Source organism: Xiphophorus couchianus, chromosome 13 (genome assembly GCF_001444195.1).
Source record: "Xiphophorus couchianus chromosome 13, X_couchianus-1.0, whole genome shotgun sequence".
In the NCBI taxonomy this organism is placed as follows: domain Eukaryota; kingdom Metazoa; phylum Chordata; class Actinopteri; order Cyprinodontiformes; family Poeciliidae; genus Xiphophorus; species Xiphophorus couchianus.
This window is the reverse complement of record NC_040240.1, coordinates 26,480,415-26,492,778: the sequence shown is the minus strand read 5'-3', so window position 1 is coordinate 26,492,778 and position 12,364 is coordinate 26,480,415. Positions and strand designations below refer to the sequence as shown.

The 12,364-nt window shown below is 50.7% G+C and overlaps 2 protein-coding genes across 10 annotated transcripts in view; both read left to right on the top strand.

The window, feature by feature from the left end:
• The window catches only part of atp9b (ATPase phospholipid transporting 9B), a 32,252-nt gene extending 25,989 nt beyond the window's left edge, over window positions 1-6,263 (top strand). For 3 of the 8 annotated variants that reach the window (XM_028036214.1, XM_028036213.1, XM_028036220.1), the window contains 8 exons: window positions 381-445; window positions 533-688; window positions 763-827; window positions 1,095-1,203; window positions 1,270-1,327; window positions 2,085-2,288; window positions 3,613-3,645; window positions 4,798-5,407. In XM_028036214.1, the coding sequence (XP_027892015.1) occupies window positions 381-445; window positions 533-688; window positions 763-827; window positions 1,095-1,203; window positions 1,270-1,327; window positions 2,085-2,288; window positions 3,613-3,645; window positions 4,798-5,000 (893 nt within the window). In that variant the 3' untranslated portion in view covers window positions 5,001-5,407. Of the gene's footprint in view, window positions 1-380; window positions 446-532; window positions 689-762; window positions 925-1,094; window positions 1,204-1,269; window positions 1,328-2,084; window positions 2,289-3,612; window positions 3,646-4,682; window positions 5,408-6,113 lie in introns of those variants that run through there. The other 5 variants (XM_028036216.1, XM_028036218.1, XM_028036215.1 and 2 more) reach the window with 5 other exon arrangements.
• Window positions 6,264-9,972: 3,709 nt separating this feature from the next.
• The window catches only part of LOC114156039 (nuclear factor of activated T-cells, cytoplasmic 1-like), a 28,952-nt gene continuing 26,560 nt past the window's right edge, over window positions 9,973-12,364 (top strand). Inside the window, exons 1-3 of one of the 2 annotated variants that reach the window (XM_028036232.1) lie at window positions 9,973-10,589; window positions 11,024-11,930; window positions 12,044-12,203. In XM_028036232.1, the coding sequence (XP_027892033.1) occupies window positions 10,571-10,589; window positions 11,024-11,930; window positions 12,044-12,203 (1,086 nt within the window). In that variant the 5' untranslated portion in view covers window positions 9,973-10,570. The remainder of the gene's footprint in view (window positions 10,590-11,023; window positions 11,931-12,043; window positions 12,204-12,364) is intronic. The other variant, XM_028036231.1, reaches the window with a different exon arrangement.

Sequence of the window (12,364 nt, the reverse complement as noted above, 5' to 3'; positions counted from 1 at the left end):
CTCTTTTTAGATATGTCCATTTGTAATGCACTTATTTAAGTCACCACAGAAAGACGTTTTATTGCTACATATTAACTGCAGCTATTCATATTTTCACATTGATTTTCATTTGTTAATTCTCTAATTGAACTAAGACTAAAACAATCCTGACGATATGGATTGTTTTGCTTTGATGGATTTTAAACATCGGAATTTGAAATTTATCAACAATAAATAGTAATTCTTTTAAGAAATTCACTATGATAAATGATAAAGTTCACAGTAAAATCTCACACCAGGTTATTAAGCAGCTTCCAGACAGTAGAGCTGGTAGTTCCTCCACGTGGCCACTAGATGGCAGCCTTCCTGGTTAACCACAGGGAGTTTGGTTTGTGCTGCAGGAGACGGAGGGAATGATGTGAGCATGATCCAGGCTGCAGACTGCGGCATCGGGATTGAAGGAAAAGTAAATCCTGCTATTCTGAGATTATAATCCCGTTGACTCTGCATTAGCTTCCTGCTCTGGTTCTGACCCAGTTCTGGTTGTGTGCAGGAAGGGAAGCAGGCGTCGCTGGCCGCAGACTTCTCTGTCTCGCAGTTCCGACACATCGGCCGCCTGCTGATGGTCCACGGCAGGAACAGCTACAAGCGCTCGGCCGCGCTCGGACAATTCGTCATGCACCGAGGGATGATCATCTCCACCATGCAGGTTCTGCGACTGTCCCAGTTCTGACCCGATCTATTCCCCGGGACCGTCCTCTGACCCGCTTGTTTTCTCCTCAGGCCGTCTTCTCCTCCGTCTTCTTCTTCGCCTCGGTGCCGCTCTACCAGGGTTTCCTCATGGTCGGGTACGCACCCCTCTGCGCCCAGTACCCAAGGTCCAGCAGAACCAGAGGTCCAACAGAACCGGCAGAACTGGGTTTCTAACTGCCCTGAGGACAGCAGGTTCTGACTGGCCCAGGGTTTCAGAATAAAAGCATGAAGCCAGAATTTTCTGCTTGGCATTCGCATCAGCCCTGCAGGACGGTTCTGGTTCTGTGTGATCAGACCCAGACTGGTTCTGGTTCTGATGGTACCATATCAGGGGAGTAAACCCGTTCTGGTTCTGGTTCCAGGTACGCCACCATCTACACCATGTTTCCCGTTTTCTCGTTGGTTCTGGACCAGGACGTGAAGCCCGAAACGGCTCTGCTCTACCCAGAACTCTACAAAGATCTGACCAAGGTACCGAGCTCGGTTCTGGTGACTCCACGGTTCTGCTGGAGTTTTTGACCGTGTTTGTGTTCTCAGGGTCGCTCCTTGTCCTTCAAAACCTTCCTGATCTGGGTTCTGATCAGCATCTATCAAGGTAAGCGGTTCTGGTCCGGTTCTCCCAGCTTGGTTCTGTCTGGGTCAGCGGTCCCTCTGAGGTTCCGCCTCCTCTCCCGGTTCTGATCCTTTTCTCAGAATCTCGGCTTTCTCTCCCTCTCTGTACCGTAAGCCGATCCGAGCGAAGCCGCTAAGCTGTAGCGTGACTTCCTGCCGGCGCCGGGTTTTAATTAAAGACCCGAATGGGCCGGGCCGGGAGGCGGCACCTCGGCTCCGTGTTCCGGAGGCCGCCCGGCTGGAATGCGCCGCATGTGGGCTGATATCGCAGCAATTATGCGATCAGTTAGAGGCGGATTACGCTGAATTAGCGCGGCTATCAGGATACCGCAGGTCAGAGGTCAGACCCTTATCTTCACACTCGCCGGTCCTGCTGGGAGTTTTCCAGTGAGACGCTGGGAGTCTCGGCCGTTTACTGTCCGATCGACCGTCAGCGATCCGGAACCAACAGCTGGAAAAAACTCCCACCAGATTCCCATCAGTTAGCTCTCCGCTGCCAAACTGGGAAACCGCATTGGTTCCCTCAGTGGAGACTGCAAACCACAGACTCACCCAGTTCAACTGAACCAGTTCAACCGACCCAGTGGGAACTCACCAGTTCAACACGGTTTTTCACTGATTTCTTTTTTATTAAGAAAGTCGACTTCAGTGAAATCCCGTTTTGAACTTTTTAAATGAGAAGCATTTCAGTCCTGTTGACCTTTGACCCAAACTCTGACATGTATCTTTGGCGCCCCCAGGTGGCATCCTGATGTACGGCGCCCTGGTTCTGTTCGAGTCTGAGTTCGTCCACGTGGTGGCCATCTCGTTCACGGCACTGGTTCTGACGGAGCTGCTGATGGTGGCGCTGACCGTCCGGACCTGGCACTGGCTCATGGTTCTGGCCGAGTTCTTCAGCCTGGGCTGCTACCTCGCCTCGCTCGCCTTCCTCAACGAGTACTTCGGTACGGCTCCCCGGTCCTTCAGTCGGCAACAGAACCTTTCTGGACCGATTCTGGTTCCTGACCCGAGAGGGATGCAAAGAGCGGCCTATTCAGGGAACCGTCCTGAAACCAGGGTCCCATGGGCCGAGCAGAACCGGTCAGGGGTCCATAATATCTGAGCTCCGGTGGTCTGACAATCAGTGCTACCTCATCAGATTTTCCTACCGTAGCACGAATAGATGGCTAGTCTGTCTGTCCGTGCTACCCGTCTAAAACTGCTACCATCATGTTTACAAACTAAAACTACATCAAGTTGTTAATGTTAAATATATTGAATAACAATATTTGAGTGACTCAAGTGGAAGCTTAGCAGTTATGGTTAGCTTAGCATCGGAACAATTTCTATCCATGAAGAAACCACAAGAAGATCACTTCCTTCATCTGAATATCTACCCGTTTAAAATAAAAAGCTGTAGATGTATTACATTATTAGATGTACATATGTACTAATAATTAGAATATCCTACCTTTTTAAAAATATTTAAAATACAGAGGTGTTTGTAAGAATAAAACAGAATCGGGGAAAACAGGTTTTATTGGAATTAAATTAGACAGACGCCACAACTCTTTATTGCGCATTAATCCGTTGTATGTCTGCAATCAGATGCAGCCACAATGTGCTGATTTCACTCGCCAACATTTAGATTCCAGACAGGAAAACTCACAAAACCTCTCCTGACCAAATGTGAGGTCACAGTAAACAAACATGGCCGACTGCAGAGAAGTTATGGCCACAGTGGAAGACTTCCTGGTGCGCCACGTCATTGTTTAGGGTTCCTCTCCATGTTTCCGCTTCTCGCTTTCTGATTGGCTACATTCAGCACCATGTGATGGCGGGCCAAGACGATCCGACAAGTTGAATATTCCCAATTTTAGACCGGAACGTCCGGATGTCCTTCAAAGTGGACCAGATCATAAAATCTCCCCAGATTATTGTTAAAATATCGCAGCAAGGTAGCGTTCTGAAGATTGCTGGAAGGGGAAGCCATGACAAAAGTCGACAGAAGAATCTTTAAGACGTTTGGTGAATTACTTTTATCTTACCAAGAGAAAAATCTGAGGATCCCAGAAATTCTGAGGTCATGGAGGGGTCAGGATCCAGCGAGAGGAAACTGGAAACATTTTGGTTCACCTTTTCCCTCCAGATGTTCTGAGGTTCTGTTGGTTTGGTCCTAATGACTAGAGGCTCCGCCCATCGCTCCTTCATCTTCCTCACTGCTTCTTCTGTCTAATGTCTGCTTCTTCTTCTTCTTCTTCTTCTTCTTCTTTGTGATTCCTACTCCAGGCATCGGCAGAGTGTCGTTTGGAGCGTTTCTCGGTAGGTCGTCGTCTTTTCTCTCCTCCTGCTGTTTCTGTTGCTAAAGGAGAGCTGGGTTTCTGAGACCCGTCTTGCTCTCCTGGACTTCCCTCTTGCTGGTCCTTGGGTTCAGGTTTGGGCCAAGAGCCAATGGGAGGAGGTGGGCGGGGTTTATCAGGGGATGTTAGCTTCTCATTGGTCAAAGTTTCTGCAGTGATTTAAATCTGAAGCAATAACCCGGCTTCAGTTTCCGGGTTTTCTCTGACTTTGCTGCAGTCTCTGGCTGCCAGCGCTGTAAGCTCTTTGCTGGAGGTGCCATGAATCTGCAGCGCCCTCTTCAGTAAGGAGACGGTAGCAGATTGCAGTCTGAAGTGACCCAATTCCATGTATTTTTTGGGGGGGGGGGTTGTGAAATCTGATTTTCTTTGTGGCCGTTCACACAAAGAAAATCGACTTGGCTGTGACCTCCCGTGAGCTGCAAACGACCTGAAAGTGTCCCGCATGCGCAGTAGAGGGCGCAATAACGTCACTCAGAGAGCAAGCGCAGTGTTCTGCCAGCTGCCATAACAGAAGAAGTGCTCAGTGTTTGTGGAAGTAAACATAGATGCTAACGGTGGAGCTTAGCTTACAGTGTTGAAGTCGATGTCCGACCGGAGCAGCACATCAACAACTTGATCTTCATTACGGTTCGCCACGGTGGTTGTTTCCTTTTTCCCGCTTGCGCGTATCAGGACGCGGAATAGCGACGTTTGTCGAGTATCAAAGACGTTGGGTTGGATGGGGTTGGATGGGGTTGGATGGGGTTGGATGAATGCCACCTGCCCGTACAGACGGGTTCCATTTGAAAAGATCCGATATGTATCGGATTCAGGACCACATATCCAAGTGGCCTGCGTCGCATTGGAAAAAATCGGATCCGTCATGAAAAGATCAGGAACAGGACGCGTTGAGGTAAAATAAATAAATAAATCGGATGTGGGTCACTTCAGGCTGCAGTGTGAACGTAGCCTTAGACCACATCTAGAAACGTTTTAATTTGTGGCCCTCCTCTTCCTCAGACCTGTCCTTCATCACAACATGGCCGTTCCTCTGGAAGGTGTCGGCCATCACGCTTGTCAGCTGTCTTCCTCTCTACATCATCAAATACCTGAAGCGTAAATTTTCTCCTCCCAGTTACTCCAAGCTGTCATCCTGAGCGGCGCCCCTGCTGGCCGAAGAGGGAACATGGCACCGCTTTGGGTCCATCTGCCTTCAGCTCTTTTAAATATTTCCTGAAAGCTCCAGTTTGGTTTTCTAAACTGATTTTTTTTACTGATGTTTTTTATTTGACGTGTTTACGGCTGCGTTCGGTTGAAGGACTTGAAAACTTTGAGTAATTCCTCATGTTTTCACCACAAACTCGCCATCCGGCCGTAGAACCATCGACCTTTATCCACGCTGAACTGGAAACGTCTTCAGCAGGAAGCGGCGGCACGTTTTGTGTCTCCCGGGTGTTAAATCCTGCTGAGCTCCTCCTGAAAGCGGCTTTTAGGCAGAATGAGTTTTATCATTCAGTCTCTGCTGGAACAAGCTGCTGAAAACAAACCTGGATATTTTTTCTAGGGACGGATCGGCCACAAACTGAGTTAAATTTACCGGGGTTTTTTTTTACAGTTTTCTGCTCTGGTTTTCTACTGATTGGATTGTTGTGTGTTTCTGTTTCATTCCTCATTTTGCACTACAGTGTCAGTATTTATTTCTCAAAATGTTCTTGATTAATAAAAGAAACTGAATGCTGGCGAAACGGCTGATGTTCAATGTTTGATGAACTTCCTCTGGTGGCCACCAGGGGGAGCCAGAGGCTGATTTCTGCACACACAAGTCACATGTTGTAAAGTAAGTGCACCTTTGTTCCTGCGTGGGATTGAAGGTTCTGGTGGTTCTGCAGGAGTTCAGAACCGTTTGGACCGTCCGGACCTTCGGTCTCTAGAGTGAAAATTAAACTTTTCAAAAGTTTGCTGAAAATCCACTAAAACTGCAGGATAAGTTTTTGACTTTCAGGAAATAAAACATCAAACAGAAGAGTTGGATAATCTCTGCGGTCAGAACCAGTGGAAGGTTCTTTTGGGTCGTACTGGATTTGGTTCTTAGGATGAAGTTATTGAGACTTCATCTCTTCAGAATAAAAGTCATCTGACCAAATATTCACGAGGAGACCGAGCTCCTTTCTGCTTTTCTCTCTAAGTCCGGTTCGGGTCGTTCGGGTCTTTGGAATTCATTCATTATTAATGTCATGTTCTGAAAATAGAATTACATGAACTAAGAAGCTGGTCTAGTCAAAGTCCATACCTCGTCCTGACTGAAATGCCTCTGGATATTTCTGCAGTTGAAATGAGCAGAACCAGTGAAACATATAAGAAGTTCTGAAAGGTTCTGTGGGCCGCTGGTTCTTATTTTTCTCGTTATGCTAATTTAATTTTTTTAAATCGCGGCTTTGTTCTTCCCAACAGAACTTGGAGGACACCGGACCACTGGTTCTGTTTTCCAGCAGAGATGATCTGAGGAGGGAGTGAAAACTAAAACGAGCCGGTCCTGGTGTTCAGAACCAGAAACTTCCACTGGGTTCTGATGTGACTCGGATCTCGTCGGGTCAGTTGTGCTTTCTGGTTTCCTTCAGAGGAGAGCATTTGGCTTCCAGAACCTCCGACCCGTCCCCCTTCGGGCCCGGAACCTCTGAGCCACTTGGACTCTGATTAGAACCGTCTGTGTGCGTCCGACCCGCTCTGGTGCTGATTAGTGATGAATGTGATGGTCCGATGGCTTCAGCGAGTTCAGAACCGCTTTCATTTCTGTTGCTGCAGGTCCATTTGGGACAACCTGAAGTTCTGCAGGTCGGGTCTGACTCATCAGACATCTCGGTACTGCTCAGGTTGGCTTTTCTCCTGAATCTGGGTCGGTTCCAGATGAACATGAAGTTCTGCAGGTATCTGTAATGGGTCACACGGGTCATCTGCCTTTATTTTCATGCTTTTAACTTGAAAGGCATTTTCCTTCATCCTGTTGCGCGTCCAGTTTCTCCCTACAGTCGCCGGCTGAAGGACTGAAACTCCATCTGAAGTTAGTTTGGGTTTCAGGGCCTGAACTGGATTTTTACGAACTTTTAAAGGACTTTTAGTGGAAGTTTATTTTTGTATAAATGTATTTATTTTATAACAACACAGATCTTTGGTTAGAGACAAAAGATAAATCGCTGATCTTCGTGGCTGGGATCAGCGTCCGCTTTAGTTTCTCCCTGTTGGGTTAAAACCAGACTTGCTTTGGTTTAGTTGTTAACTAGTTAGTTGGGTTGGTAATGGTTGGGTTTGGATTAAACCACAGAATCGGAAATCATGTTGATATTTCACTTAAATAATTTGATTACAATTAATAATTAGATGAGAATTTAATTTTCAAATCTGAGAATTCATTCAAAAAACTTTCCAACTTTACAGCTGAAATAAAACAAACGGAGCAGCTCAGGTCGCTGTCCAGACCAGGAGAGCCAACACACAGAAACGCAGGAAGGATTTAGCGGGAAATCGAGGAAACAAGAGAAGAGGAAGCAGAGACGGAGATCCAGACCGTCTCTAACATGTGGCAGACGCATCACGGCATAAAATGGAACAATCTCACTTTCAGACCATCGTCAGTCGGGTCAAAGGAATGTTCCAAAAAATCAGATGGAAATGGGGAAAAAAAACTCCTGAATTAAACTGGCGTCCAGCAAAGGCCCCGTTGGTCCCGCTGGCTGAAAAAGCAAAAGATGCCCTCTAGTGGACGGACACAGAAGCTTCAGTAGGTCTACGTTAAATCAGGGAACTCAAATGTTCTTCCTGGACACAAGGAAAAGCTTCAGAGCTGGTGTGTCTCAGCTGGAGGTTAACTTCGGTCGGTTTTACGGGAGTTTTTAAAAATGCAATCTTCATTGGTTTTATATGAACCCGACCGGATCGATCTTCTAATGTTGTCATGAAATGGCTGAATAAGCAAGTTTGAGGTGAGCGGGACGCAGCGTATCTGCAAACACTCGACTCCTGAACTCGACTTGCTCCGTCCGAAAGTGGGAGCAGAAACACTCAGGCGGAAAAGCCGCAGCTTTTCTCCAAATTAGAGCGTTTATTTTTCATTCCTGCAGCCGGAGGAGAGCCGCCATTAAGCTATCTCGTTACTAAGTGTTGCTCCGACCAACATCCTTATGAAGACAAACTCACTGGTCTGAAAGGTCAAAGGGTCGCACAGCTTTAAAGAGACGATGCCACTCAGCGCAGGAGAATTCACATTCCAGCCATTCTGCGTCCAAATGTTGCTCTGATCATGTTGCAGGTGACAAAATCAGTTAGGAACCAGGTGGGAACCAGTTGGGAACCAGTTAGGAACCAGGTGGGAACCAGTTAGGAACCAGGTGGGAACCAGTTAGGAATCAGTTGGGAACCAGTTAGGAGTCAGTCTGGAACCAGTTAGGAACCAATCTGGAACCAGTTAGGAGTCAGTCTGGAACCAGTTAGGAACCAGTCTAGAACCAGGTGGGAACCAGTTAGGAACCAGGTGGGAACCAGTTAGGAACCAGTTAGGAGTCAGTCTGGAACCAGTTGGGAATCAGGTGGGAACCAGTTAGGAACCAGTTAGGAGTCAGTCTGGAACCAGTTAGGAACCAGGTGGGAACCAGTTAGGAACCAGTCTGGAACCAGTTAGGAGTCAGTCTGGAACCAGTTAGGAACCAGGTGGGAACCAGTTAGGAACCAGTCTGGAACCAGTTAGGAACCAGTTAACAATCAGTTAGCAACCAGTCTAGAACCAGGTGGGAACCAGTCTAGAACCAGGTGGGAACCAGTCTGGAACCAGTTGGGAACCAGTTAGGAACCAGGTGGGAACCAGTTAGGAACCAGGTGGGAACCAGTTAGGAGTCAGTCTGGAACCAGTTGGGAATCAGGTGGGAACCAGTTAGGAACCAGGTGGGAACCAGTTAGGAACCAGGTGGGAACCAGTTAGGAGTCAGTCTGGAACCAGTTAGGAACCAGGTGGGAACCAGTCTGGAACCAGTTAGGAGTCAGTCTGGAACCAGTCTGGAACCAGTTGGGAACCAGTTAGGAACCAGGTGGGAACCAGTTAGGAACCAGGTGGGAACCAGTTAGGAGTCAGTCTGGAACCAGTTGGGAATCAGGTGGGAACCAGTTAGGAACCAGGTGGGAACCAGTTAGGAACCAGGTGGGAACCAGTTAGGAGTCAGTCTGGAACCAGTTGGGAATCAGGTGGGAACCAGTTAGGAACCAGGTGGGAACCAGTTAGGAGTCAGTCTGGAACCAGTTAGGAACCAGGTGGGAACCAGTCTGGAACCAGTTAGGAGTCAGTCTGGAACCAGTTAGGAACCAGGTGGGAACCAGTTAGGAGTCAGTCTGGAACCAGTTGGGAACCAGTTAGGAACCAGGTGGGAACCAGTTAGGAGTCAGTCTGGAACCAGTTGGGAACCAGGTGGGAACCAGTTAGGAACCAGTTGGGAACCAGTTAGGAGACAGTCTGGAACCAGGTGGGAACCAGTTAGGAACCAGGTGGGAACCAGTTGGGAACCAGTTAGGAGTCAGTCTGGAACCAGTTAGGAACCAGGTGGGAACCAGTTAGGAACCAGGTGGGAACCAGGTGGGAACCAGTTAGGAACCAGTTAGGAGTCAGTCTGGAACCAGTTAGGAACCAGGTGGGAACCAGTTGGGAACCAGTTAGGAGTCAGTCTGGAACCAGTTAGGAACCAGGTGGGAACCAGTTAGGAACCAGGTGGGAACCAGGTGGGAACCAGGTGGGAACCAGTTAGGAACCAGTTAGGAGTCAGTCTGGAACCAGTTAGGAACCAGTTAGGAACCAGGTGGGAACCAGTTAGGAGTCAGTTAGGAACCAGGTGGGAACCAGTCTGGAACCAGTTAGGAGTCAGTCTGGAACCAGTTAGGAACCAGGTGGGAACCAGTCTGGAACCAGTTAGGAGTCAGTCTGGAACCAGTTGGGAACCAGGTGGGAACCAGTTAGGAACCAGTTGGGAACCAGTTAGGAGTCAGTCTGGAACCAGGTAAAAATCTATCAGGTCGACCAGAACTGCAACATTGCTGACATGAGTCGGTCCAGAACCATTCTGAAGGCTGACCGGGTCGAACTGGACCAACTGGACAATATCAAGATGACCTAAGAGTTTTGCACAGTTTGAAACGTTGGCTCTGTGGTGCCGCTGCTCCGAACTCCTGATCATTTGTAACTGGATCATTTCTGCGATGTTCTGGTTTCATCGGTCCGATTTGAACAAACGGGAAACAGGAAGTCCTCACGATCAGAAGTTCACTTAAATATTGACATTATGAAATAGATTTATTTGTTACAATAGCAAACACTGAGCTAAACCTATAAATAAACCGGATATATTGAGATACAAAATGAACAGGACCTGACAAAACGGGTAACTACAATACCACAGAAGAAGAAATAAGGAGGCGGGGCTCCCGGTCTTAAAGTTACACGGTTAAAATAAGGACGGAGTTTTCCAAGGTGCTTCAGGAAAGACGATCCGAAAAGAGAAATGCAGCCCGGTTATCTGGGGATGAGGACTCTGCCTTCCTCCTCCTCTTTCTCCTCCTCCTCCTCGTGCGCGCGTGCTGAGTCAGAGCGCGGAGCGGTTCGGGGTGATCCCCGGGTTTATAAGCGCAGGAGTTTCTCAGTGCGTCACAGCGAGCCGCGCAGCCAGGATCCCCCGGCCCGGTCCCGGTCCCGGTCCCGCTCCGCCCGGGATAGAGAGAGCCAGGAACCGACCGCCTGTTTTCTGCCAGCGGATAGTTTTCCTGCTTTTGGACTTTGTTCTGGTTCGGAGCAGATGCCGTGGTTCTGACCCGGTTCGAACCACGCAGCAGCTGGAGCAGCTCCTGTATGGAGGATCTGAACTTTTACCACAGAGGAGATGAAATCTGCAGAGGAAGGTGAGTTCACCTTTTCCTGTCTGGAGTTTGGACTCTTTGGACCCGGTTCTGGTTGGTTCTGGAAAACCCAGTTGGATTCCACCTGGAGCTGAACCTGGGGCTGATCCGGTCCCAGTGGGCGTGGTTCGGTTGAAAATGGTCCCGAACCTTTCCTGACGTGTCAGAGTGGCTGATGCTTTGTTTGGACCAGACAGGCATGAGGCTGGTCGGAACCGTCTGGACCCGGAACCTTGCTGGTCGGATGTGAAGTTGGCTTCAGTTTTCAGCAGTTTGCGGTTCTGTTCAGTCTGGGTTCTGTACCGGACCTCATTGTAACATTTCTATCAGAGTCACTATTAGCTTTGTTTGAGCCCTGAGCATGATACTGCTGCCACCGTGTTTTCCTTAGCGCTGGTTTCCATGGAGATGCTAACGTCTCCCTGCTCTCCCTCCAGATGCCTTCGGCTTCTTGCCCAGCGTCAGCCTCTCCGGCCCTCTGGCCTCCCAGTTTCTCCAGTCCAGCCCCACCATTTCCGTGTCCGTGGCGAAGCCTGAGACCTTTGACCCCCGTGACGACCCGCAGACGGCCGGCTTCTACCCGCCGGTGTGCCCGGACGTCGGCGCGGCCCTGGAGGGGCCCCGCATCGAGATCACAGCCTACGGCCAGTCGCCTGAGGACGAGCCGCAGCGGGGCGGCATCCCGGCCGCCCGGCGGGTCGCCTCCATCGTGACGCTGCCGCTACCCGGCGCCGACCTCTACCGCGACCCCAGCTGCCTGAGCCCGGCCAGCAGCGTGTCGTCCCGCAGCGGGCTCTCGGACGCCTCTTTCGAGTCCGGCTTCTCCTACAACTACGACAACTCGCCCCAGAACTCGCCCTGGCAGTCCCCTTCCGTGTCCCCGAAGGGCTCCACCCTGGCCCTGCCAGAGGACGCCGCCGCCACCTCCCCCCGCGCCGATGCGACAGACGACGGCTGGACGGTGCCACGAGGGTCCGGGCCCGGCTCGCCCTGCGGAGCCAAGAGGAAGTACAGTCTGAACGGCTTCCCGCCGCCGCCCCCCGACCCCTCGCCCCGCGCCTCGCCCCGCCTCAGCCTGGCGGAGGACAGCTGGCTGCCCATCACCAACCAGTACACCAACTCTGCCATCTTGGCCGCCATCAACGCCCTCTCCACCGACGGCATGGCCGACCTCGGCGATGGCGTCCCCATAAAGGCCCGGAGAACCAGCCTGGAGCTCAGCCCCACCGTCGGCCTGAAGCTGGAGCCACAGCAGGACGAACGCCCGGCCCTGAAGAAGGAAGGCTACTTCCTGGACGTTCCTCAGAACCCATTCGGCTGGACGAAGCCCAAGCAGTTCCTCAGGTAAGGCCGGCGTTCAACCAGCAACCTGGACAGGCTGGAGGGTCAGGAGACCAGAGCACAGGTCCATCTCCTGGCCCGGTTCTGATCCCCTCCCTCCTGTTGCCCGGTTCCAGCCCGTCTCTGCCGGCGCTGGACTGGCAGCTGCCCAGCAGCTCCGGCGCCTACAGCCTGCAGATCCACGTCCAGCCCAAGTCGCACCACCGGGCGCATTACGAGACGGAGGGCAGCCGCGGCGCGGTGAAGGCGCTGGCCGGCGGACACCCGGCGGTCCAGGTCTGTATTCCTCGAGTTTGTTTGTTCTGACGGCAGGTCCGGTTCGGTCTCTGCGCCCGTCGTGAGGCGGACCCGTCCGCCTCACGACGGTGCTGCTCACGACGGTGCTTAGTACGACGGTGACTCACGGTTTCCATGACATCTCTGAGCGGCGCAGACAG